Source organism: Archocentrus centrarchus, chromosome 19, assembly GCF_007364275.1.
Source record: "Archocentrus centrarchus isolate MPI-CPG fArcCen1 chromosome 19, fArcCen1, whole genome shotgun sequence".
Lineage (NCBI taxonomy): Eukaryota > Metazoa > Chordata > Actinopteri > Cichliformes > Cichlidae > Archocentrus > Archocentrus centrarchus.
This window is the reverse complement of record NC_044364.1, coordinates 10,116,366-10,141,453: the sequence shown is the minus strand read 5'-3', so window position 1 is coordinate 10,141,453 and position 25,088 is coordinate 10,116,366. Positions and strand designations below refer to the sequence as shown.

The 25,088-nt window shown below is 41.0% G+C and overlaps 3 protein-coding genes across 6 annotated transcripts; 1 reads left to right on the top strand and 2 right to left on the bottom strand.

Annotated features, from left to right (window-relative positions):
• The first annotated feature begins 1,014 nt into the window (after positions 1-1,014).
• prodh2 (proline dehydrogenase 2) lies at positions 1,015-6,688 on the top strand. The gene is given in 10 exon segments (XM_030755573.1): positions 1,015-1,397; positions 1,504-1,694; positions 2,496-2,622; positions 2,955-3,030; positions 3,176-3,252; positions 3,519-3,662; positions 3,812-3,978; positions 4,113-4,223; positions 4,989-5,077; positions 5,317-6,688. Coding segments are annotated over 10 exon segments (1,503 nt in total). The 5' UTR covers positions 1,015-1,058; the 3' UTR covers positions 5,499-6,688.
• A 162-nt stretch (positions 6,689-6,850) lies between these two features.
• Positions 6,851-15,762, bottom strand: eif3c (eukaryotic translation initiation factor 3, subunit C). Of its 2 annotated transcripts, XM_030755410.1 has the most exons (23): positions 15,612-15,762; positions 14,341-14,458; positions 14,186-14,251; positions 13,920-14,109; positions 13,684-13,809; positions 13,203-13,254; positions 12,591-12,709; positions 12,347-12,480; positions 12,034-12,187; positions 11,627-11,730; positions 11,158-11,299; positions 10,841-10,966; positions 10,087-10,180; positions 9,650-9,837; positions 9,191-9,415; positions 8,905-9,096; positions 8,638-8,809; positions 8,384-8,543; positions 8,201-8,266; positions 7,949-8,036; positions 7,626-7,791; positions 7,446-7,487; positions 7,174-7,253 (listed from the first exon to the last, which is right to left on the bottom strand). In XM_030755410.1, exons 2-23 carry the CDS (start codon positions 14,436-14,438, stop codon positions 7,174-7,176), a joined length of 2,784 nt encoding a protein of 927 aa, XP_030611270.1. In that variant the 5' UTR covers positions 14,439-14,458; positions 15,612-15,762. The 2 variants fall into 2 exon arrangements, with proteins under 2 accessions (XP_030611269.1, XP_030611270.1); XM_030755409.1 differs by lacking the exon at positions 15,612-15,762 and having other exon boundaries at positions 6,851-7,253; positions 14,341-14,438.
• A 2,042-nt stretch (positions 15,763-17,804) lies between these two features.
• LOC115798573 (uncharacterized) lies at positions 17,805-24,760 on the bottom strand. 3 transcript variants are annotated; one of them, XR_004021488.1, is made up of 9 exons: positions 24,619-24,760; positions 21,066-24,142; positions 20,892-20,914; positions 20,607-20,645; positions 19,338-19,427; positions 19,025-19,144; positions 18,726-18,848; positions 18,287-18,358; positions 17,805-18,019 (listed from the first exon to the last, which is right to left on the bottom strand). XR_004021488.1 is itself a non-coding variant. In XM_030755463.1 (9 exons), the coding sequence occupies exons 1-9, from the start codon at positions 24,626-24,628 to the stop codon at positions 17,970-17,972; spliced, it is 3,738 nt and encodes a 1,245-aa protein (XP_030611323.1). In that variant the 5' UTR covers positions 24,629-24,760; the 3' UTR covers positions 17,805-17,969. The 3 variants fall into 3 exon arrangements, 2 of the variants coding, with proteins under 2 accessions (XP_030611323.1, XP_030611324.1); XM_030755463.1 differs by having other exon boundaries at positions 20,607-20,756; positions 20,869-20,914; XM_030755464.1 differs by lacking the exon at positions 18,726-18,848 and having other exon boundaries at positions 20,607-20,756; positions 20,869-20,914.
• Between the last annotated feature and the right edge of the window lie 328 nt (positions 24,761-25,088).

Below are 25,088 nucleotides of genomic sequence, written 5' to 3'. Positions count from 1 at the left end.
ATAGGAAACATCTGACTTTCTATATGGGATATGTCAAACATGCAGCCGTGGGCCAGGACTGAATGTCTAAGAGGGTCTACCTCAGACCTCACTCAATGAATGCTTCAAATCTCCTTCGTTAAATGATGGTTTATGATTGATGATTTATTGTTTATTACAGGTTAAGTTTTCAGAATTACTTCTTTACAATAAGGAAAGCAAGTAATTCATTTATTGTGATTTTTTTGTTATCATTTGTTATTTTTTGTGGACAGCTATTAGTACTACTACTTATGCCTGGTAGAGCAAAGATTTGAGGGGATTAACAGGACTTATAGTTTAAGTCAGAGATACTTGACAAGGACAGCAACAGGCAGCAGTTAATCATTTCCTCTCCCGGCTGCTTTTCTTGGCTTTTGAGGAACAGATGTTTAAGCTCAACCCTTTTCTAGCTATAACTGAGCTTTTCTGCAAAGTTGTTCTTAAACACATCACATGGATCACAAATTATACAACACACTGAACATTAATGAGACTATTGAATGCACACACAGTTACTGACTAGAAATGTCCTCTCCAGCTAAATTTATTTAAAACTTTTAGAGAAACTTTTTTTTTTTTTTTTTTAAAGGCTTGATTCAACATGATAAACAATTTTGCACATATTTAGTTGAGGTCTTCAGGTCCATTTGGTTGATTTCAAACCTTCAAACCACAAGAAGAACTCTGATTCTAAGGGTCAAGCAGGTATTTACTCAAATTTCCAAGTTGTCACTCATTAACCAGCGAGTGAGCCAAATATGATAAATTCTACGAGCCCACGCTTTGACGTCAAAGCTTTAGCTTTTCACCGTTTAGCTCTTCTGGGTGCCAGTGTTAGGGTGGAAGGTAAGGTATTTGTTTATAAAATTCTATTACTGTAATACCTACTCCATGCTGCTTCTGATTCAACATAATTGCGACTGATAATCCTTGCGGTGAGGCTGGTTAACTGTAAAGAAACATCTTTTTCTTGTTTTAACAGTCAACAACTCTTCCAGAGCCGATCACTTAGATTCTGACAATCCTCTTGATGCCCTATGTTTTATTTTCATCGCAGCTGCTTTGAGAAGAAACTAAAGGGGAGAAAGCTTTACCTGCAAGCTGAATTAGTAACATACAAACACACGTTCTACACTTCTCCTGGGAGTATGCTGCGCTCCTATTTACGCCCCTCTCTCCCTCACCTCTTGCCGTTGAGGCTCTTGAGTTCTGCGGCCTCCAAGACAGTAGCGGTGAAGCAGCCTGAACTTCTTTCAGACACTCTGGCCTTTGAGGACCCCCGAGCCTTCAAAGTGAAGAGTATGGGTGAGCTGCTCCGTGCTCTGGGGGTTTTTCGTCTCTGCTCCTTCCCAGTGTTGGTTAACCACTGTGGAAAGGTGAGACTCAGAAAATCTGTAAGATATACAAACTAGCATCTAGTCTTCAGTCCATTAGTCCTTTTCACTTCTTCTGCTCCACTTTGGCCTTCTCTTCTGTTTTCAGCTGATGTCAGTAGCACGCACACTCTTGGGGAGAAGGGGGTTTTCCTTGCTGCTGCGTCCCACTGTGTATGCCCAGTTTGTGGCCGGAGAGAACGAGGCTGAGATCTCTCAGTCCATGCAGAAGATGAGCTTGCAGGGACTGAGACCCATGCTGGCTGTACCTATTGAGGAGGACCTTGGAGAGAGCACTGGGTATGACTGTGGTTAAGAAGTCATACAAAGGTTGCTTTTAAAGACTTATTATTCACTCTTAGGTTACTTGGAATTTATGCACCTGTCAAGAAGAGGTTTGCCATCATTATACTGTAGAGCAGTGTTTGTGAACATTCAGGTTTTTTGGGACACTAACAGACTGTCTTCATTGATTTGGATAAAATAAATAGAGACAAAATAAAATATAAACTTTGCTGTGCAGAAGTTCTATAAGATTAGCTCTAGTGATGAAAACAAAGCCTTGGACCTGCTTTTCCAGGGTTCTGCTCTCTGCTGGAGGAACTACATTGTGCATTGTGTTTCATTATTAGCGCTGCTGAAGTGATGCTGTTCCATATAGCGCAGAATAGTGTGTTCAGGCAGTGTGTCCTGATGGATTTGGTCAAAAGGAATGCAACACAAAACAACACCTTGATGGTCTGATAATTTGTGCATTGGATTATTCCCACATGGTGCTTTTTTTCCTGTGTGGTAGTCAGGCCTCGTCACGGCTTGGTAAGCCAAAAACAATGTTGTTAAAATTGGGGGTTAAAATGAGAAGTTTCTCTTCTCGACAGGCTTGAGAAGATTTTTATTTATTTTTTCTATAAGGTGTCTGAGTGAGATCTGCAGTATGTGTCACAGCTCACCTCCTGCATGCCTCTAAATGACAGAAGTTAAAGGACCTCACACTCAGCTCCACTGTGTCAGACTTGTTCAACCCCCTACACATCTGTGCACAGCTGTTACACTTGGGTGCGAAGTCCACTCCATTCTCATGTTACGGTTTATCACCTGCAGGGAGAAAAGATACAACGACAACATGCTCGCCATGCTGGAATGTGTGCGAATGTCCCACAGCAACGCTTGGAGCAAAGACCCAATGATGCAGCTGAAGATCACGGCGCTGCTCAGCCCAGAGCTGTGTGTAAGGCTTCCACATCAGAGTCCCCATTAATAATATATATTTTTGGAAAAGATGTTACAAGGGGACTTTTAACTTTTTTGAGTGGATGGGTAGGTGGAGACTTTTTTGAGCATTCTGGTTGAACAAATAGCAGGGCATTAACATCAGAGTGTTTGAATATGTGAGAAAAAAGATAAGAACGCACATTTCAGTGTTTGGTGTGTCCACAGCTGTTCCAAGTTGTTCTTGAATGTGCAAACTGACCTCCCTCGACCTGCCCCATCTACCTTACCTTTCTTTTGATTCAGTTCTGACACTGTGTATTTCCTGAAAATAAACTGCTTGTATCAAAGGCGAAACTCACAACCCTCATCACGCAACAGCCATACGATCTGAATCTCCTCGTCAGAGCAATGGATGGAGAGGTAAATCCACAATTCAACAAATGACCCAGTTTGTCAGACGTCTTCCTTCAGTTCCTGTAATCTAAATACATTTACATTAATGTCTATATAATTCTGATGAGACCAGTTTGAATGCTAAAGAAGCTTTTCCTAAAATTGCCTCTTCAGACAATCAGCTTCCTGGTTTGGATGAAAGGAGGCTGCCCACTTCCACTGTAGCCTGCAGAGACTCAACAAGATAGCAGAGGTACATTTGGATTGCTCTGACTGCACCTGAGATGACCACATGAGGAAACTATACCAAGTGATGTCAGTTAGGCACAAGTGTTGAACAAAATAGTTGGGAACTACATTGGGAGTTACTTTAGCATGCACTGACTTCCTTACTTTAAAAAACGCACAACTGTAATAGAATATTTATGACAGAAACCTGTGAAAAGCATAATAGGTCTTAGACAAAGCTGTTTTAATAAGTGTAGATACAAATGTTCAGTAAATATTGATTCTTTTTAGGCAAGCGCAAGCAAAGTCAGAGTCTTGGTTGATGCAGAGTACACCTACATGAACCCTGCCCTTTCTCTTGTCACCATGGCAATGATGAAGAAATTTAACAAAGATGGTGCCTGGATCTGGAACACATATCAGTGTTACCTGAAGGCAATGATTTCTATTTCTCTTATCATTTTATCTTTAAATTGTCTTCATAAAACACTTTATGATATTCGCACTGAATACTGCATTAATGATAATCATTTTCTTAATGGAAGATGTTATCAGAGACTTCTCTTGCTGTCTGTGGTTATCAGGACTCCAGGTCGCTCCTCTTAGACGCACTTTGTCTATCCAAGAATGAAGGTTTCTGTTTGGGTGTCAAGCTGGTGAGAGGCGCCTACATGGACAAAGAACGAAAACTGGCAATGGAAGAGGGTCGCTTGGACCCCATACATCAGAGCTGGGAGGACACCAATGACAGGTAGGTTAGGATGCACAACCCAGCAGATGCATCCCAGTGAGCGGCAAAACGTAAACATTCTGTTGATTTGACCTTCCTGAAATCAATCATTTTTGCTGCGACTCGTGACACATTTCACATGTCTGCTTGGACAGTTATAATGGCTGCCTTGATGTGTTGATGGAAGTCATATCCCAGGAACCTGAGCGGTACAGGATCATAGTGGCCACTCACAACGAGGAGTCGGTGAGACGAGCTGCAAAACGGTGAGAAGCCATGAGCCTGGGGTGGTGTATGTGTAACACCAAATGTGGTCTAAGCAGCGTGAGTGACAGTGCAGTAGTAGGTGAGTGAATGTGAAATTCACACACACCAGAGTGGCGTGTATGTAGGGTGACCAGATCCCAACAAACTAAATGTGGGGTAAACACCTTGTTTGCAAAAAAAATGGGACACAACAACAATTCTGAGAGGTAGTCTGAAATGTTCATATCTAACGACTGCTGCTTCATTTTCATTGTGGTAGTTTCCATCATATTCACCAGAATCTTCAAATCTTGTGACTTTTTGGTGACTTGTAAAACTTTCACATGCACTGGCTAAAAGCCAGACTTTAGAGAAGTGTGTGTCCTGCACAGACAGTCAAAATGTTGGACATTGTCTCAAGATGTGAGACAAGGGGATAAGGAATAAAAATGTGCAGTCCCACTTAAACAGTGACATCTGGTCACCCTACTTGTATGCCCTGGTGTTAGAAAGGACCTGCACCTTCTAATTGGTGGAAATCTTTGCCTCTGGATGAATTGCATTTTGGGTAATGTAGATGTGGGGCTTAGAGTGGAATTTATAAAAAAAAAAAGAATTTACAGTTTTGTTAAAAATCTGTCTGTACATTATCACAATGTTTCTATGTGTAAAGGCTAAATTATACACTTTGAAATGTTTCACAACCCCTCAAAATGTATTTATGACCCTTAAAGGCTGGGAACCACTGCCAGTTAATATGTAACTATTGTGCACATGCTCTTCAGGATGAAAGAGCTGGGGATAGACAAAGCTGGAGGCTCAGTGTGTTTTGGCCAGCTGCTGGGCATGTGTGATCACGTCTCCCTTACACTGGGTGAGCTGATTTTCTCCAAGTCTTGTTAAATCACAGCTTGGCATTACACATGCATTAACTGTTGTAGCATCATAACTACTATCTGTAGATCAGCAGCTCCAGCAATCTGATCTCTCGCCATTGAAACTCATAAATTATGTTAATGGCCATGCATCTACCTTCTAATCCACAATCATAAGGCAGAGCTGCACTGAAAGAAAACATTGCATAAGTGTGTTGATCTCTCCTCTCCCCTCCAGCTAAGGAGGGTTACACTGTGTACAAGTCAGTGCCCTATGGCTCAGTGGATGACACGCTTCCCTATCTGGTGCGTCGGGCTCAGGAGAACCGCACAGTGTTGCAGGGAATCCGCAAAGAGAGGGACCTACTGAGGAAAGAGCTCAACCGGAGACTCCGACTGAGTTTAAGGGGAGGCAGCTAACAGGCCAGCAACACTAAACTCTACTGCTGAACACATGGGAACTTTTATATTAAGGTTTGAAACCAGAAGGCGGTGTGGAAAAAACTTTTGTGGTGAGCGCTGCTGAACAGACGAATGCGAAATGTGTGTACACATTCATGTATCTTGAGAGTGCAATATCCAAAAAGCCCATGAAAACTACTATTGAGCCTGCTAATTAGGAACAGAAGGTACATTAAGTATACAACTCTTAATTCTAATGTACTGATCGTCTTAAAACTGTGTGGGTGAAATGAATAAAGATTTGATCATTACAGAACACTGTGCATTGGATGGACAGGCTATTAATAGAATGCATTTTAATGCAACTATGATCTTTGGTAATCCACATTCTTCTTTAAAGAGAGAAACTTGATGCTCAGAACTCCCCTTAACCTACATAAGTATTTATAAAACTAGACTGAACTAACTAGTAATAGAATATGTCAGCAGTGGTGACAAGTGACTGCTGGTTAGTATTTTCCCTGGCCTGGCTGATCTGACCTACTTACCTTGTGGCCAGGTTAAAGAGTGATTTGAGTGGCGTTGAGGGGGGGGGAATGACTCACTCAAAAGTCATAATAATTTATACTCAAGCACAGACTTTTTTGGACAGACTGTGATCAGCTGACCTTTGACACTGCGGTTTACTACTCTTAGTGGAGCCAAATATTTTTAGAAGAAAGTCCTGTCACTTTGCAACATCTTGAAATGCCTATGCATACTTACTTTGGCAATTATTTTTAAGCACCATCTAAATGAACCTTAATTTCAGTGGTTAATAGAGCGGTTATATTTGCCACTATCAGTTTTCCATACACGACTAATAGAAAAACATGATTCTCACCATCATACTTTTATGTTACAAAATTCTCCCAGATTTAAACTCTGGTCTCTTTGAAGCCATGTCTCTCTCTCCTTCAATGCCTCTGCTGCCACCTATGACGCCAGTCTGCCCTACACCAGTGTAACAGATTGTACCACAAAACTAGAAGCTACCCAGTTTTGCCTGTACTTGCTGTTCAGTATAACCTTTAAACAGCAAAAGATTTTACAGTTTAAAAATAATTAATTTTCCTTGTAATTTCCTTGTCCTCTTTTGCTGTCACATTTTTTTCTACTTGGGAAATACATTCTGTACCTTTAGATAAGACTGTTTTCTCTGGGATAAAATATTGTACTGCAACTAAGCATTAAACTAATTGTACAGTATAGAAGTTCATTTGACTTGTGTCCTTTTTTTTTTTTGGTTTTGTACTGTTAGGGATTATTTTTTACTGAATTTATTTTGAAACTACCAAAAACAACAACAAAAATAAACATCAAAATCAGACTGCTTATAATTATTTATTTGATAACTGTAGGTCAATAACACTCAACATTTCTATCGCCTGACTGTACTTCCACAAGCCAGCCACACTGCAATGCCTGTTAGAAATAATAAAACTCCATATTTATTCCAGTGAGATGGCAGAAGTGGAATATCACACTGTGCAGTTGCTGAGACAAAGCAACTCCAACAGACACCGAAGCAGCTGCAAAACAGTTTTATTAAGTAAGAACAGCCAAAAGCTGAGCATAAAAACACAGGTTGTTGATGTTGTCATGGAATGAAGACTAGCTCTGCTGGAAAAACTGAAATCCACAAGCTTCAAGCTCAGTAATTTCCTTGATTTTGATTCCTGTAACCGCCTCTCTGGTAGCCCGACTGCTTCTGCTGGTAAGAGGATTTCTGATCTGTGATGGTACAAAGAGGAAAACATAATTATCTTACTATCATATTATTATCTTACTATCATAATTATCAACTGCAATTATATGAATTTAAAAATATCCTCTGCTGCCAAAAGCACAAAATGGCCCATATCCAACTTAACATTTTAGTGCAACATATTAAATAGGAAATAACCTGAGTCCAGTTTAACATACCTCTCTGGTAGGATTGCTTTTGTTGGTAGCCACCTTTCTGATCTGTAATACAAATAAAAGCCAGTTATGATAGTTTTAAATAGCAAGATTCAGCCTGTGATAATAAAATGAGTCCAAGAGATAAACCTGAAAACCCGAGGTGACTCAGAAACAGGGTGGCATACGGTCATCTAAACTCACCTCTGTTGAAGTATCCTCCGTAGACGCCCTGTTTGAGGTCGAAGACGCGCTCGTTGTTCTCCACCAAGCTGCCCAGTTTCTCTGCCAGCTGCAGAGCCATGTTCTGCAGAGATGTTGGCTCTGTGCGGTGCATCACCACCGTCTGTGTGGGCTGGTCGAGTGACGCCTGTTGGGAAGAGTAGAAGGAAAAAGAAATAAACACATTAACAGCCTGTAAAAAATAATTACAAAAATTAAAATACATGCGCACAAACACAAAAAGCCCCTCATGGGACTTTCACTGCACCTATACTTTCACTCAAATGGAACAGAGACAGTCTTACCATCAGCTCCTCATTGATGATCATCTTGCTGATTATGCTGTGGACTGTGGGCATCTCCAGCTCAAACATCTCAGACAGCGTCTCCATGCTGAAGAACAGACAAATGTTACAGCAACACTTTTTCTACAATGAATTCTCATGTCCAGATAAATGAAGGTCTAGCAGAACAGTGTGAGATCATTTCTGCTCTATGTGGAAACAACCTGAAGCTGGAGTCACACTGACTCTTGAAAATACTGCATCTGTGCTCACCTGATAGAGTCATATACACTGCTGTACGTGAACAGGTAAGTTCTCAGTGACTCTTCCTGGATTTTCCTATTTAAAAAAAAAAAATAAATAAAAAAATAAAAAAGGACAATGTCTACAGTAAGTAACAGGAATGATCACATTGGTAGATGCAATGAGTGATGAATAAGAGCAACATATACTAACCTCACGAGCATTTCGCGTACTCTCTGTGCCTCAGGGAACAGGTCCCACACCTTACTGTTCATCTTCTCATTGATGATGAATGAGTGGCAGGTACGCCAGTCTCCCATCTTCATGGCTTTGCTGGCTGCCACCACGTGCTCCCTCATGCTCTCTGGGGGTCCTGGAGGACAAACAAGAGAGCTGCGGTTACCCTCTGGTTTCTCTGTGGATTAAACATCCCGCTGCAAAGAGCTCTCATGTGATGCATTTCATACCTAGCAGTGGCTGTCTCTCTCCAACCCTGAGTTGGTGATGGAACTGCTTGCTGATCATTCGGCGGCGAGCATCAAACTCATGGGCGGCCATGTAGGGTATTTCCAGCAGCATGGCTGACACCAGGTACACACACTCCAGCAGCTCCAGGTTAATGTGCATGTGAAATGGCACCTTTTAGGGAGAATAAATGTGAGCATTGAGCAAATCCAGGTTACAACAAAAGAAACCAACATCTAGGTTAGGTTAACTGCTCAGACAGGACTTACCTGTCTTCTCTTTTCAATCTTCTCCTGCTCTGCATTCCTCTCCTGCATGTTCCTCATGAGCAAACCTTGACCCAGCAGCTCCTTGGCACGGCCAGAGGACTGAATGTCCAATAGGGCATTGTGGGCATCTTTAATCATGCCCTGCCTAAATGCGCAAATGCCAAGTTGGACCATAGTTCTGTTGTACAGGATCTGGTGGTGGTGGGCAGTAAAAAACAGGCAATTAGTATATATAATTAATAGTTTCAATATTATGTCATGTGAACACGTTCTTGTGTGTGCCTACCTGTACAGGTGGGTCAGCGTGTTGGATGTTGTCCTGCAGGTGGCTCATCAGCATCAGGTCACGTGCCTGGTACCAGCGTGAATGCAGAGCATGGTGATATATGTGGCAGAGGATGGCGCAGGTACGGATACGGTCGGTGCGATCCTTGGCGTAAATGAACTTGCAGAGCCGGTCCATGATCACAGCGCTGTCCTCCCCCTCGCTCTCCTCCTGGTCCTGCTCAGACTGCACAGCAGAAAGAAACAGTTCAGCACACCGCACCTTTCGAATGAACTCACACAGACAGCTGTTTAACTTATGACAAGACAAATTTCATCGCATACAAGCACACTTTATACCTTGATGATTTTTCTTCTCTGGGGATCATATTTATTTAACACCATAAAAAGCATCATGCTGCAAATGTATTTAAGTCTCTCTCTCTCTCTACAGGCTGTATTGTTCCTTTGCTTTTCTCACCTTGGTCTCTCCCTGCAGGCCCAGGCTGCGTCTGTGAGCTTTGTAGTCAAACTTGTAGTAGGTGTGCATAATTCTGCGTAGGTAGACACGGCAAATTTCTTCTGTGCTGCCTTTGTTCTCCAAGTAGGTGAGCAGCCGGTCAATGATACCACAAACCCTGCCCTCATCTTTGAGATTGTCAACATATTCTAAAGAAAACATGAAAAGGAAAAAATAAGCAAAAACAGAACAACACACACTAAAAACAGAACAACACACACATGTGCATCATAATACAGCAACACTATTCTGGGCTCTGCATCAACATTTATATTTGTCACTCTTTTTTTTTTTTTTTTTAAACAAAATACTAAACCCTCATTTGTAATTCTGACATATTCATCCTCATAACAGTTAATAACTATCAGCCACAACAGTCTGCTTTTGGCATCACTCACCTTGGGAGTGGGGATCAGTGTTCTGCATAATCTTTGTAAATTCTTCATCCATCCTCTCTACCAGCGTTAAGACGCATCCGCGTACCCTGAAAGGCTGACAAATGCCAACAAAGAAATTAGTACTGACCACACAAAACAGCTGATACAAATACACATACACACAGTTGCAGTGGACTCTTTGATCCAACAGCATGAACTAAAAAAACTGGTTTAATAAACTGACTGCACTAAACCCAAGATGAAAGCTGAATAAATGTGCTGAAATCCTGCTGAGTCTTATTCTAAAATATTAAATAGACAGAACTTCTTCGTCTCTGGTGTGATGGGGACAAGGTGCTTTGGGGATGGTGGCAGAGGATGTTAAATCGTAAGATTTTACATTTTTTAAATCAGTATATGAATAATCTAACAGTCTCATATTAGTAATGGATTATTCAGCATTAAAAATTCTTGTTTTATTTATTTAGTGTACTTCAAGTTTGCAAACACAGTTAAGTCAAATCCTTAGAAAACAGGGAAAAAAGTATGCCAAGTCTATATTAAGTATTACTGAACTTTCAATCCAGTTCAGCAGCACTAAAACAGCTACGCGCGAGTGTCTTATTAGTCTAAACATCGTTTTCTATTTTGAACCTGACGGCTTTCTTAAAATCCACAGACTCATAAAGATGGACAGATTTTGTAGATTGTACAGCTATTATTCAGAGCTGATCATGAATCCACCACGTGGAGGATTTGGGGTTACTGGAATCACCTGATCGGAGACGCCCAGATTCTCGCTGTCCTCTGCAATGTTCTCCCCGATGAAGATGTTGCTGTTCTCAAAGAGAATGTCCAGCAGCTCATCTATACACTCCAGGCACTTCTTCCACATATCAGGCTAAAAGGGAGAAAACCCAGAAGACCACCACTCAACTATTTTTCAAACCAAAATGTTAAAACAGTAAAAAGAAAAAATTCTGTTGACTCTTAAGATATTGTATCCAATGTGACAGTAAAGTATGTCAAAGTAGTTTGTGTGTACTACAAAGTTTTGTAGCTATTCTAAGAATTAAAAGCAGTGTTACTCACTTTCATGAAAGCTGCCAGGTTGGGGTTGTAATCATACAAGGAGGCAATAATGTTGAACTTGATCTTGACCAGGATACCTTGGCCCAAATTATTCTCAGCAGAAATGGCTGCCAGAGCATGAAGCAGCTCAATCTGAGCGGCCCTGTTAGTGGGAAGAAAAAAAGAGTAAAGATATGAACATTATTTTAAGTGTGAAGTGCAAAGCCAATTTTTAAAATCACTTTCAAATCAGTTCTTGCCATTTATAATACTTTAAAGGAAAAAAATGAGCTATAGAAAAGTAAATACGGGGATTCGCTGAGTCATTAATCAGTTATTAAATATTTTTATATGCAATTCATTTACTGGCCATAATTACATGATGCGCCTTATTGAAATAGATTAGCTATCAATAGTAATGTCCAATTTTCCATAAAATTTTTTTTAGCCCTTTTTTTTTTTTTAATTTTAGTGACTAATGTAGTCACACCTGTCTGTTCCTTTTTTGCCTCTTGCTTGCAGGATCTCATTGAGCTTCTTCACCACCACCGCTGTGTTGATCTCAGTGCCTTTAGCAAACATCTTGGGCTTCTCCTGAAAGATTGTCAGTGAAAGAAAGGAAAAAACAAACAAACCAAAAAAAAAAAAAGCATGATTTAATGAACTGACAAGGGGGTAATTCTTTAAGTCAAATTCTTCTTTAGTAGCTCCTCGACTTTGTTAAATTACAGACAAATGCATGTGATTGTTTAGCTTGATATTCATTACTGTAAGTGACTGTATCTACACTGAAACCTGCAAAAAAGCTAAAATAAGACACACCAGTGCATCTATTATTCTGTCAAGCCAGCATTGTGACAGTATCAAGTCTAAAAGTTTTTATGTTGTTCTGTTTACCTTGACCAGAGGCACGCCTCCCTTAACCTTCTCCCATTTTCCCTCATCCCCCTCGCCTGGTTCTTCCTCAGCCTCCTCCTCAATGCGCTCTCTCTTTTTAATCTTCTTCTTCTTCACCTCCTTCTTAACACTGGACTTTTCAGGCTCTTGAGTTCTAAGGATAGACACAGTATACAGTGGCAACACACTCACTTTACATGACTATGAGGAATCGAAGTATATCAAAAATTATAAAGTGTTCAGGAGTCGCATATGCCTTTAAATGTTTTTGGTTCCTAAAACTAAAAAGAAAATAAAAGAGAGGAAGTCTCACTTCTTGAGGAAGACCACAGCCAAGGAAGAGCTCTTTCCCTCGCCATCGTCTGAACTTTCACTGTCACTGCCTTCAGGGTCTGAACCCCAGTCTTCATCATCATCATCCTCATCATCAGAAGAAGAGGACTCATCCTATCAGGGAAAGAAAAAAAAAATTACATCTTAGTAATCGTACAAGTATTATGTCTTTCCCACCAGATCTCCTGCCCTTCACTCTGTAGTTCATTTACATGGCTTCTTACCCCAGATCCCTTGGCAGTCTTGAGGAACTTGCTGGCTTCTGAAGGTGCCTCAGGCTTCTTCTTTAAGAAGGACTTGGCTGACACTCCATCTGCCTCTCCTTCACTTTCAGAAGACGCGCCTTGTGGAACAAAAATTAAGATGAATATCAGAGATGATGCTTGCTTCTTTCCCATCAGTATAAACACTATCACATCTTAATCTCATGTTCACATGGAATCTTGTGGCTGATTAAATCGAGCTCAACACAGAATGAAGTAATGCTGTGTCGCAAAAAACAAAACAAAAACAAAAAAACCCCTCCAAGCCCCACCATTAAGAACTCTACAGTTTATTCTGAATGTCATCAAAATAAATTTTCACCCAGCAAACTTAAAAAAAGAAATTCTCCACTTTTTTGCAAACCAAAGATTCTGAGTAGTATCAATATAGGTCTGTTATATCAAGGAGTTGGTCTGCATTAAAACCCTCTAAATACAGCATTTGAGCTCAAGAGCCCACTTTCACATAAACATGCCCTACATATAAACACATTTCACCTACGTACCTACTATGATTTATGCTTTCTAGCTTGTATCATTGATACGCAAGACACGCATAAACAACTAACTTACCAGAATCCTCTGGCTCCTTCTCCTCCTCTTCATCTGCAGACTCATGTGGATTCTATCCAAAGGGAGAGAGAGAAGACAATTTGATAACTGCTGTTTATCCAGGCTGCTCTACAGGAGAAATTCTCAATTCTAATATTTACACAGGGAAGCTGCCCACAGCCTGCTGACCACTGAACAACTCTGATGGAATCTAATGCAGAGTTTACCATCCACATAGATTCATGTAATACATTAAAACAGCCTCCCACCACTTGCTTTAACCTAGGTGTGCAATAACAGGCAAATTTTCTCTTTTTTGTCTACACGGCAGCCTACACCATTGTTTTTAAATTTATACACAGGAAGGAAGGAAAAAAAGACTACATACAGATTCTCAGAAATATGAAAACAAGAAAATGGGATATGTCTATATTGACAGAGTACTGGTGATGACATAAGTACTGTTGGTGCTATAAAATTAAGATTTAGTTTTTGAGTTTACCTCCTTGTATGCAACTATTTCTGCCTCAAAGTCTCTGTTGTACTTGCGGATCTTCTGACGCAGTGTACTCAGGGCTTTTGCATTGTTTTTGTTCATCTTCTTCTTTCCTTCTTTATCCTCCCAAAGCTATAAAGAAAATAATGTTAATTATATTTTAGGGAAAAAAGTTAAACAAATAAAACTAAAATGTAACTTTTTTTTTTTTTTAAGTTGTGCTTTAAGGCTGGGCTACTAACCTGGTTCAAATAGTCCTCCAAGTCAGCCAGAAGGCGAATATAGAAAGGAGGAATTCCCTCTTTGTCCACTATATTCTTGCTTTTAAGGAAGGCTCGACACAACTGCTCAAACTCCTCCAGACATTTGGACATGTCACGAATCTTCATAGCGTTGCGGATAGTCTTTATGAGGTTTGTCAACTCCTCAAACCTAAGAATCAAGTAAAAATACAGTCAAAAGATGGAAAAAGACAGACTTTCACACAGTTTTTAAAGACCACACTAACCTTTTATCTTTGGCACTGCGCACCACTCTTTTTGTGTCCTCCTCATCATCACTAAGAAGCAGCGACCTGTGAAAACAATGTGCACGTGTGAGATCTTTACAATAAGAACAGTGTGTGTTGAGCTGGTGATGAGATTTATTCCGAGTTGCACTGACTGCTTGAAAGTGGCTCCGGGTGCTTTGGGGGTGATCTCATCAGCGGACGAGGACTCCTCTGACTCACTGTCAGACCCGGTGGCAAAGAATCGAGACATTGCTGAAGGATGTTGCCGATCTGTAGAAAAATAGTGTGGAGTCATATTAAAGAGATTACACCAGATGTGCTTCCCATTCTTTATTTAATATCTGTACTGGTACTGTGTAGCTGATGTAAAAAACCTATTATGCTATTTGCTATTATGCTATCCTGTTATGTTTTCAAGTACTGCTTATCTGTTAAAAAAAAAAAAAAGGCAGCAGCAGCTACTTTCAGCCCCTAATTCACAAAGGGTCAACACAGATCCACATGCTTGATTTAGGAAGAGTTTTTTTTTTTTTTAATATAAGATCCTTCCTTATCTCTTGGAATCAAAACTGGGGATCCTTCACTTGTTTGGCAAATATATAAACCACTTCAATGGGGAACCACTCTTTACTCAAATAAATATATAGTCCTGTGTCTTCTGAAATCAGAATATATGTGAATATACAGATCAGTGTATACCATACAGAAACTGGGGCTAACTTTGTAATGTTCAGATACAGATGAGTCTGCAACTAAATCCATTTGAATACGCTCACAAACACAAGTAAAACAGCGTGACTCTACTTCCTCAATCAATGCTGCTGAACAGCGATAAATGCCGCAGAAACACACACCAAAAAGGAAAAACGAATAAACTTTGCCTTATAAAATTGTGAGTACGACTATTTTAAGGTGTTGCTACTGAGATGCGTTCACGAGCTTTAACAATATTTGTGCATTTAATTTCATCGTTAAATATACAGTTACTGACGCAACAATTAGCAATCAAGGAACCGGTTTTGTTTTCTTCGCTGCAGTTTGTAGTATATTTAGTGACTGATGAACTTTCCAGACAAACGTCCACCGGCCTTTCTGAAGCTCGAATGCGTCTGATAAAGGCAGCTAATGCTAGCTTACAGGCTAAACAGATGGATTACGGAAAACAAAGACAATGGAAGCCAAGCTGCAGTTATAACTCTAGCGCAAAAATAAGCCACAATATTTAAAACACACAGCAGCTAATTAGCTAGCAGGTTAACGTTGTTATATCAGATAAAGGAGTCGAGCGTGGTGGGGGGACGTTGCTAAGCTAATGCTCGCACCACCCGGAGGAAGCACGGGGCCTCCTCTGTGCACAGCCGTTAAATACGCATCGCTAAAGCGCAAGCTCACACTGTCTCATCAAATAACGAGTCAAACTCACCTACGACCTGGTGAAAGTTATTCTGCTTTGTGTGCTTGAAGATGTTATAAAATCCAGTTTTGCTGTAGGAGCAGCCACAGATAAAGCGTGCAACACCCTTACCGGGCTCTTGCGTCAGGACAGGAAGTGTGCTGACAATCAACAAATCACGAGGAAGGCCCTCAGCACGGGAAGCACTCCGGTTATAGCGCCACTCAGCGGCTGAATCTGTGTATTTGTTATGCTCATGGGAATTTGTAAATAAAAGGCAGAAATACCAGATTACCAGGTTATTTAATCTGGTTCTGATGACAGGAATTATACCAACAAACTGGACATAGGACTAGTCAAACCATTATATAAAGTTAAAGGTGTTAAAACTTTACCTTTATATAATGTGTCAGAAAATTGTTTCCCTCTGCAATTAATGAACGTTTGACTTATTTAACTGCAGTGGGCTTTCTGGGAGATGAACAAGCAGATTTTAGGGCAAGTTATTCAACAATAGATTTTATTTTTGTTCTGCATAATGTAATTGACTTACACTGCATTGTAACAAAGTGGAAGCGATTGAGGAAAGACAGCAACTCAGCCATTAAGTGGTAGGACATGTAAAATCACAGAGCAGGGTCAGCGGATGCTGAGCACATCGCCAACTTTCTGCAGTCAGTCACTACAGACCTCCACACTTCTTTCAGATCAGCTGAAGAACAGCGTGCAGAGCGCTTCATGGAATGGGTTTCCATGGCCGAGCAGCTGCATCCAAGCCTTACGTCACCAAACACAATGCAATGCATCAGTGGTGTAAAGCACACCACCACTGGACTCTAGAACAGTGTTCTCTGCAGTGAAGAATCATGCTTCTCTGTCTGGCAATCTGATGGATGAGTCTGAGTTTGGTGGTTGCCTGGAGAATGGTATTTGTCTGACTCCACTGCGCCAAGTTTGGTGGAGGGGGGATTATGGTGTGGGGTTGTTTTTCAGGAGTTGGGCTCAGTCCCTTAGTTCCAGTGAAAGGAACTCTTAATGCTTCAGCATACCAACACATTTTGGACCATTTCATGCTCCCAACTTTGTGGGAACAGTTTGGGGATGGCCCCTTCCTGTTCCAACATGACTGCAGACCAGTGCACAAAGCAAGGTCCATAAATACACGGATGAGCGAGTTTGGTGTGGAAAAACATGACCGGCCTGCACAGAGTCCTGACCTCAACCCAACAGAACACCTTTGGGATGAATTAGAGCAGAGACTGTGAGGCAGGTCTTCTCATCCAACATCGGTGACTGACCTCACAAATGTGCTTCTGGAAGAAGAGCTAAAATTTCCCATAAACACTCCTAAACAGTTTGGAAAGTCTTCTCAGAAGAGTTGCAGCTGTTATAGCTGCACAGGATGGGCCAACATATTAAACACTATGAATTAAGGATGAGAAGTCACTCAAGTTCATATGTGTGTTAAGGCAGACGAGCAAATACTTTTGGCAACATAGCATATATTTGCACTATAAAAGGCGACTCTACTGCTTTTATTGAGCAAAAAGTGTTTGAATTAGTGGGAAGAAATTTATTATGCTGCAAATAATTGCTGCAGATATACAAGAGAGAATAACACAACTGTAAAAACACACAGTTGGAGTATATATAGTATTCAGTATTCTGGACTGTCTTATTCTAACAGAGAGAATTTATCACCATGGCTTTTTGCAGTCTTTTTAAAATGATTTTGAGTACTCAGCAAGTAGGCAGGATAATAGGCTGTCATTCTTGGCTCAATAATTAGTGATAATGACTCTTTGTTCTTCTGTGCTGTGGTACTGAGACTCCACAACAGAGCTTCAGAAGGCTTTAGATGCAGTAAAAAGATATTGCACTCAATTTCAACTTTGGAAATTCTGTATTATGAGCAGTGGAAGATTGTTTATCTTGGTGTAACATTTAATCATTTTTAAGGTCTTATCAACATTGCTGTATGGGCCAGGGGTCTAATGAGAATAAAACACTTCCTCAGGGATTTCATGACATGCATCCAATCAAAGCTTTTTAAAAAAAAATTAAGTATAAAGCTTCATATTACAATGATGTTTGATATTTAAAATCAGCTTCTAAATGCCCCCTAAACACCTCAGATTTGCAGATCTTTGGGAGGTGGTACTTGCTGGGAGAACTGCATGAGTTCTCCCAGCAAAGCGTTAGTTCACTCAAATGAAAGAGACACACATTCTTTGATTTATTAGATAAACATTAAACAATGTACACACACTTTCTTAAAATGTCATCCTCACTGCAAAAGGGAAAAAAAAAAAAAGTTTCTACTTCAACGAGTAAAGTACTTTTTAACATGTAAATATTAACATTTAAACACAGCACAGATTTTAAATATTAACACTGGGATTTGACTGGATCTTCTTGTTTAGTGTATTTTAGTAACTCTGGAAAGAGAGAGAGAGGAAAAAAGGAAAACTATATTACAACCTGCAATTAAAAATTGCATTATCTTGACAGAACTGCACAGTTGCTAAGCCAAACAGGAAGTTATCACATGTAGTAATAAGTAATAGAGATAAACTGCCCTCGCATTAGATAGTTAAAAAAAACAAACAAACTCAAATTTCTATTATTTAAAGCATTCAGCGTGACTTCTGACTTCTAAATTTATACAAACTATAGACACATAAAACTACAGTAACATCTGATACCTTCTTTCAGTCTTTGGTTTTCTTCTGATTTCATTTTGAGTTGTTCTTCAAGCACAGCACATTTTGTACAGCCTGCAAAACAATTAAAGAGGTCAAAGTCTGTGAAATAATCATTTAGCTTCCACCATTATTTACCAAAATATCACATGGACTGCCCGCATTAAGGGTGACTATTCTGTTATACTGTCTTTGACATTACATTGGAATGCAAGGATCTGCAGTCTATGTTGATTATTTTCAGTCATCTTAATGCATGAACTCTTTGCCCTGTCTTTGAGTGGCAAGAAAGTACCTTCACACAACGTGAACACAAACAGGTGAATACAAGATCTGAATGAACACATGGAAAGATGACCACAGCAGCTCCGTGTGCCTAAAGTCCAGCAGAAATGACACCAAATCGGTCGCTGTAGCGTTCCCTTCAGCACTCCCAACTTACCGTGACCCTGGGGTTTAGGTAGGGGAGCTCTATTGCTGATTCCAGGCTGTTTCAGGCCCCTGGCTCTGCTGGCAGCGTTACATGATGCTGAACTTTCAGCAGTACACGCTGGCACTGCGGCCTCTGAAAGCATAAATGCACCACAGGAGCTCGCTCCAGGTTACTGTGCTCACGAAGCCATCCAGCAGCACAAATTGCATCAAACAAACAGGAAATCTACACTGATTACTTTATCTTTAGTTTACAGTTTTGGGGTTTTTTTGCAACTGTATATAACAGCTCAGATAGTCCTAACATACCTTCTCTTTGAGTTTTAGCAGGCACAGCTCTCTGACTGGGCTGCTTCAGGGTTTTGGCTTTGTTTGCAGCATCGCAGGCAGATGCTGGAGCTTCAACATTACTGGATGGCATGGAAGCATCTGAAAAAGGTAGAGTTAAAAGGGTAGGCTGCATCCATTTAGTGAGCATAGAAAAATCTTTTTTTCACCCAAGTGACTGCACAGACAGCTATGCTTAAGCTTTAAGTTGCAAATGTTTTATGCAAATTCCAAACAATTATACATCTTTAAAAAGCTGTAATATCAGAGTACGCCTCTGCAGCAACTTATTTACCCATTTTCTTCCTCTTTGATACCGACAAAGTTTCCCCTCTGGTTAGAGGGTGCTTCGTTGCTTGTGAAGTCCTGGCCACAGGCTTAGTTACTATGTGCACAAACAGGGGAAACAGTTACAGAAAAATGAATGAACACTTCTGTCACAAAAATCAGCTAAATCTCTAGAGTAATTCTCTAATGCAGTGACTGTTTGATAAAGAGTTAAGAGGTGCCATTCATGAATAGAAATACAGGTTTACAACAAGGTGCAAAATGCTAGTTACACTCAAGAACAGGAAGGCCAGATTAAAAGAGCTTGCACAGTTATGAAAAAACAAACAAAATAAAAACGCTTTAGACAGATGAATTGTGAAATGTACTGGGCTATACTCTGCTCAGACTCAGCCAAATGCTGCAAAACAGATAGGACAGCACTTCACAGAGTAAATGGATAATGACCCTAATTATATTTCAAAAACAACCCAAGAGTTTCTCCAGGAAAAATGAAAGTCAAAGTGCTGTTACAGTAAAGTCATTCTAGGTCACATCGTCTTCGAGTTATGGCCAACGTTAAAGCTTTTGTGGGTGAATGGGTGTAATTCCTAAACAATTAATATACTTTTGTCAAACCCCTTGAATTAAAGCTGAAAGTCTGCACTTCAGAGTTGATCTTAAAATCCCCTGTGGTGGAGCACTGGGGAAAATTACAATAAACCCAACAAAAACAGGTTTGTTGTTCAAATAATTATGGACTAATATTATAATTTTAAAGTGTAGGTACTTGAAAGGTGACCATACTGTATAGTTACATTTAAACGTTTCTTGCCAGGAATATAAAAACAGGCACAGATACATCCATCCATCCATTCATTTGCTTCCGCTCATCCTGTTCAGGGTCGCAGGGGGCTGGAGCCTATCCCAGCTGTCATAGGGCGAGAGGCAGGGTACACCCTGAACAGGTCGCCAGCCTGTCACAGCGCCAACACAGAGAGACAAACAACCTTTCACACTCACATCCACACATATGGGCAATTTAGAGTAGCCAATTAACCTAACCCCAGTAAGTGCATGTCTTTGGAATGTGGGAGGAAACCGGAGTACCCGGAGGAAACCCATGCAAGCACGGGGAGAACATACAAACTCTACACAGAGAGAGGGAGAGGCCTGGGCCAAGGTGGAATTGAACCCAGACCTTACAGATGTTATTCTAAATGTGAAGGAGCAGTGCTAACCACTGCGCCACCGAGCTGCCCCAGGCACAGATACAGTCTGACCAATTTATGGGTACCTGCAGGTCCACAGAGCTTGTCAGCAGTTGAAGAAATTGCTGTACTGCTTCTTGCTGAAGAAAACCTAAGACCTGATGTAGCTCTCTGGATGCCTGATGGGATACCGCTCAACTGCGGTCTCTGCAAGCCACAGCTGGGCACCTTGGATCCTAGCATCAGCACAAAGGAAAGACCATGTAAGCACACCAATACCCCTCACTCAGAAGAGATACAGCACATATCTACAAGTAAGACTGAAGTTAAGAACTACACACTGCCCACCTGTTGTTGTAGGACGTAAATTGTAGAAGGATGTTACTCCTGTGGTCTTAAATACACAAGAACACAGGATGTTAATGACAGACTGTCATAATATGAGCTCACTGCCTTTAATCGGTACAGAGTAAGATTCAACAAATGTAACTGCCATGGACGACTGTGTTCATGTGCTCAGAGTGTAATCAACATTAAAGTCCTACCCCATGGGGTGCATTACAAGCAGCAGCGGCAGTATTTCTTGAAGCTTCAGCCTGGGTTCTTTGCCTTTTCATGGGCAAGCTGGATGTCGCTGTATTCAATCTGGCTGGAATTGAGGAAAGCGGGTTTGATTTCATCAGCGGAGCTGCAGCTTTTGAAGGAGGGCAAAGGGATTTAACAGGAGGCTGTTTCAAGAATGTTTTACGGTCACAGACGAGGTTTGATGGAGCATCTGACGGCATCTGATCAGCAGGCTTACTGGGACCATCTGTATACAGTTCCTTCTGCAATCCTGGGAGAATGCCTACGTTTCGCTCAGTGCTAAAGTTCAATATTTTACAGTTAGTCATTGGCGTGGAAGTAATCAAGCAGTCTGCCTTTAAGTCTAGGGTGTCATCCAAATTGAATGTGTCTGCTTTGTTTTTCACCATGCCAATGCTTTGACGGTTTAAAGAGTCAGAAAGACCACCCATCACAGGCACACCTGAATGATCCTTAAGCTCACAGCTACCGGCTCCAGAAGTGTCATCATGGGTTTCAACCACCTTGGCATTATGATCATTAGCATCTGCGGTCACATTATGCTTTGATAGATTGGGGTCGACATTGTCTGTAAGGTTAGTGGTTAGATTACTGACTTTCGGTGTAGTGGGCTTCTCCGAAGACCTTGGGTGGCTGTCAGATGAGCTTGTCTCAGATAAAGTTAATGTGCCGTTCGGCCTGGAAGCGCTTTGGTGACTGTCACATGAGCTCATTTCTGTCAAAGTTACGGTGCTATTTGGCTTTGAAGCACTTTGGCTACTTTCACTTGGGGCTGTTTCTGACAGAGTTATTGTGTCGCTCTTCTTGGAAGATGTTTCAGAATCAAAAGTGTTGTTCTTGAGCTCAACCGCTGCAGCAGCTGCTTCCTCTAAGACTGTGCCTCCACTGGATTTTTGAAGAGAATGCTTTTCAAAAGTGGTGTTCTGCATGTGACATGGACCACATTCCTTTACAGATGAGAAATTTTGACTTGCCTGGTCTGGAGCCCCAGATCCATCTTTGCAACAGTTTACATTAAATGGAGGAAGATCAAGCGCCTTATTCACAGGGTAGGAAACTGAAGCAATAGCATTTGAATCAGAGGATGCACTCAGATTGACGGCCTGCACAATATTAAATGTACCATTCCCAGACTCCACTTCTTTTGGGTTTGGTTGTGGCACATTGTTTTTCAAATTGGTGTCCTCATTGTTAATTTTCATTTTGTGAGAAGACTCCACAAGTTCTCTGCATGATTCTGAGGTGCTCGTCTTTAGACTAGTACTACACTCCGTGTTAAATGTAGAGAACCGCACACCCTGAGCTGATGTGTCACTGGAGGACATTATGTCACGTGTAATATTAGCTGGTTGGCTGCCAAGTGTATCCTCTGCTGATGTTTGACTCTTCTCCATATTTTGGCCACTGGGTTTGCTGGGTGACTTGGTTTCATGGCTGGTAACCAGCTCTTCATTGTTAGATTCCACCACATCAGAAGATGCAACAGGTTTTTCACAGAGTTCTGAGGTGACCTTCTTTGGACTATTACTACACTCCATATTAAATGTAGAGAACCGCACACCCTGAGCTGATGTGTCACTGGAGGATGTCATGTCACGTGTAATATTAGCTGGTTGGCTGCCAAGTGTATCCTCTGCTGATGTTTGACTCTTCTCCATATTTTGGCTACTGGGTTTGCTGGGTGACTTGGTTTCATGGCTGGTAACCAGCTCTTCATTGTTAGATTCCACCACATCAGAAGACGCAACATTTTTTTCACAGAGTTCTGAGGTGACTTTTGCTGGACTAGTGCTGCACCCAATATTAGAGTGTGCAGACATGTCACTAGAGGATATTATTTCACGAGTAATATTAGCAGGATTGTTCCCAAGTGTATCCTCAGCAGATGTTTGACTCTTCTCCATATTATGTTCACTGGGCTCTGATGAAGACTTTTCCAAAACACTCCCCATAGTAATATCCTGAGTTACTTCCAGATCAGTTTTTGTTATGTTTTCCCTCACACACCTGTCAGATTGCATACTTGTATTTAATAATTTTTCACCTGAAATAATGCCTGAACTGCTAGGCTCTGCCACAATTTTTTCACTGAGCTCTGACAAAGGTCTGACGATTTTTAAATCAAGAGGTGGAAGATCCTGCGTTACATCCATGGTGATCTCCTGTTCTCCTGGTGATGACTGTGAATCATGTGTAACATCAAGGAGAGTAATTTCTGGCAAGAATTTGTCAAGTATCAGCCAGGGTACCGGAGCATGCTTGCTCTGAGAGGGATCAACCATCTTGGCATTCAGGTCTGTAACATCCATTGTCGCCACATGCTCTGAAAGTTCAGGAGGATGAACTTCAGAAATACTTTCTGGAAGGCACGTGCTTGCAGTAGTAGCAGGTGCACTGTCAGGAACAGGGGACTCATTTCTAGTCAGCTGTATCATAGAATCACACGTCGAATCGTACAGTGTCATTTCTGGCAAGCATTCATCGCCCAGGAAGGACACAGGACTATCCATACCGCGGAATATTTGCCCAGAATAGCTACTGGGGACATTTGAGTTGGACTGTTGAACAGAACTTTTTGTTAATTTTTGATAATCTGCAGTGTCTGGACCAAAGGAGAAAAGAGGAGCTGTCAGACGATGATTATTTTCATGTGTTGAAGGCTCTGGAGATTTATTGCCAATATTTAAGTATTTTAAAATTGGTGTCAGAGCAGACTGGAAAGAGAGCCGAGACTTTTGCTTGTTGCTTGTTGGAGCAGGGGTTGAAAAGGTGCAACTGTCCGAGAGAGGCTTGTTTTCTTCACGGGGCCGCTTGAGTTTAGAAGTCCTGGCTTGAACAGTGCCCCCGGGCGGAATATTTTCACAGGACTCATCGCCATCTGGATTTTCCTGAATGTGTAAGCCTAGCCTGGTTGTCTTGTTGGCCATAATGAATGACTCTTCGTCCTTCAGAACAAATGCAGGGTTTCGTTTTAAAATTTGAAACAGGACACAGCACTCAGACTCCTTCACGCATATTATCAGCTGTCTCAGACTCCCTGTGTATAAAATAACAAAAGTTTACATTATTGGGTTATGTAGACAAAGAGCTATTTTTACACACACGCACGCACGCACGCGCACACGCGCACACACACACTACATATTAAAATAGCAAAAGCAAAATATAATTTAGCACTGACAGTAATGGGCTACGTGTTGCAGGTTGCTGCATGTTCGTGATGAGTGACTAACGTTAGAAAACAATTTTACTTTAAACTGATAAAACTGGACGTAAGAAAACACACACAGCAACATCATAGCTTAAGCTCACTGATGGGGCTTGTAGCTTAAACATCTGGGCAGTTTGAGAGGGAAACATTGATCCCCGATTGTTTACTCTGACAAATTTACGTTATATGGTTGTTTCATTCATACATATATATATATATATACTTGAAATACCAGATCAACCCTATCGAAGCTAAGCTAAGTTTACAGCGCTAGTTAGTGGAATAAAAGCGGCTGTACTTACCTGTAAACATGCACTTCTTAGCGGATGTTAACAGATGTGAAAATACTTTAGTCTCAACGAGACTCGGGCCTGATAAAAGACTCTCTTTCACACAAAATAAGTGTCACAATAACATCTAAAACTTCGTCCTGTTAACCAACGAAGCGCCTCTCTAGTTCAAATGACAGTTTCCTTCTCGCTCATTGGATGATTTACACCAATCACAGCGAAAGGATTCTTCTTCGTGTGTTTGATTGTGAAATGGCGTCCCTGCACAGACGATAGCGCTAAAGTGCCATCTAACGTTTAATAATGATTGATTTGACAACGTCAGGCCTTCAGAAGGGAACTCTGCGATGTGTTTACTTTTTTTTTTTTTTAATTTAACCTCTATTTTACCAGGAAAATCCCACTGAGATTTAAAATCTCTTTTACAAGGAAGTCCTGAGAAAGACTAGCACCACTCAAGGTGCTCAGGAACTTTTACACCT

What these genes read in the sequence shown, in the direction of transcription:
- eif3c (XM_030755410.1), bottom strand. Translation starts at nt 14,438, where the DNA reads ATGTCTCGATTCTTTGCCACCGGGTCTGACAGTGAGTCAGAGGAGTCC. An exon ending in GAAGGAGCCAGAGGATTCTG is followed by an intron (nt 12,710 to 13,202) that starts GTAAGTTAGTTG and finishes TTGTTCCACAAG; the next exon opens with GCGCGTCTTCTGAAAGTGAA. An exon ending in AGATTGAAAAGAGAAGACAG is followed by an intron (nt 8,810 to 8,904) that starts GTAAGTCCTGTC and finishes TCTCCCTAAAAG; the next exon opens with GTGCCATTTCACATGCACAT.
- LOC115798573 (XM_030755463.1), bottom strand. An exon ending in ACCTAAACCCCAGGGTCACG is followed by an intron (nt 18,359 to 18,725) that starts GTAAGTTGGGAG and finishes ATTGTTTTGCAG; the next exon opens with GCTGTACAAAATGTGCTGTG. An exon ending in AAACCAAAGACTGAAAGAAG is followed by an intron (nt 18,020 to 18,286) that starts GTATCAGATGTT and finishes CTCTCTTTCCAG; the next exon opens with AGTTACTAAAATACACTAAA.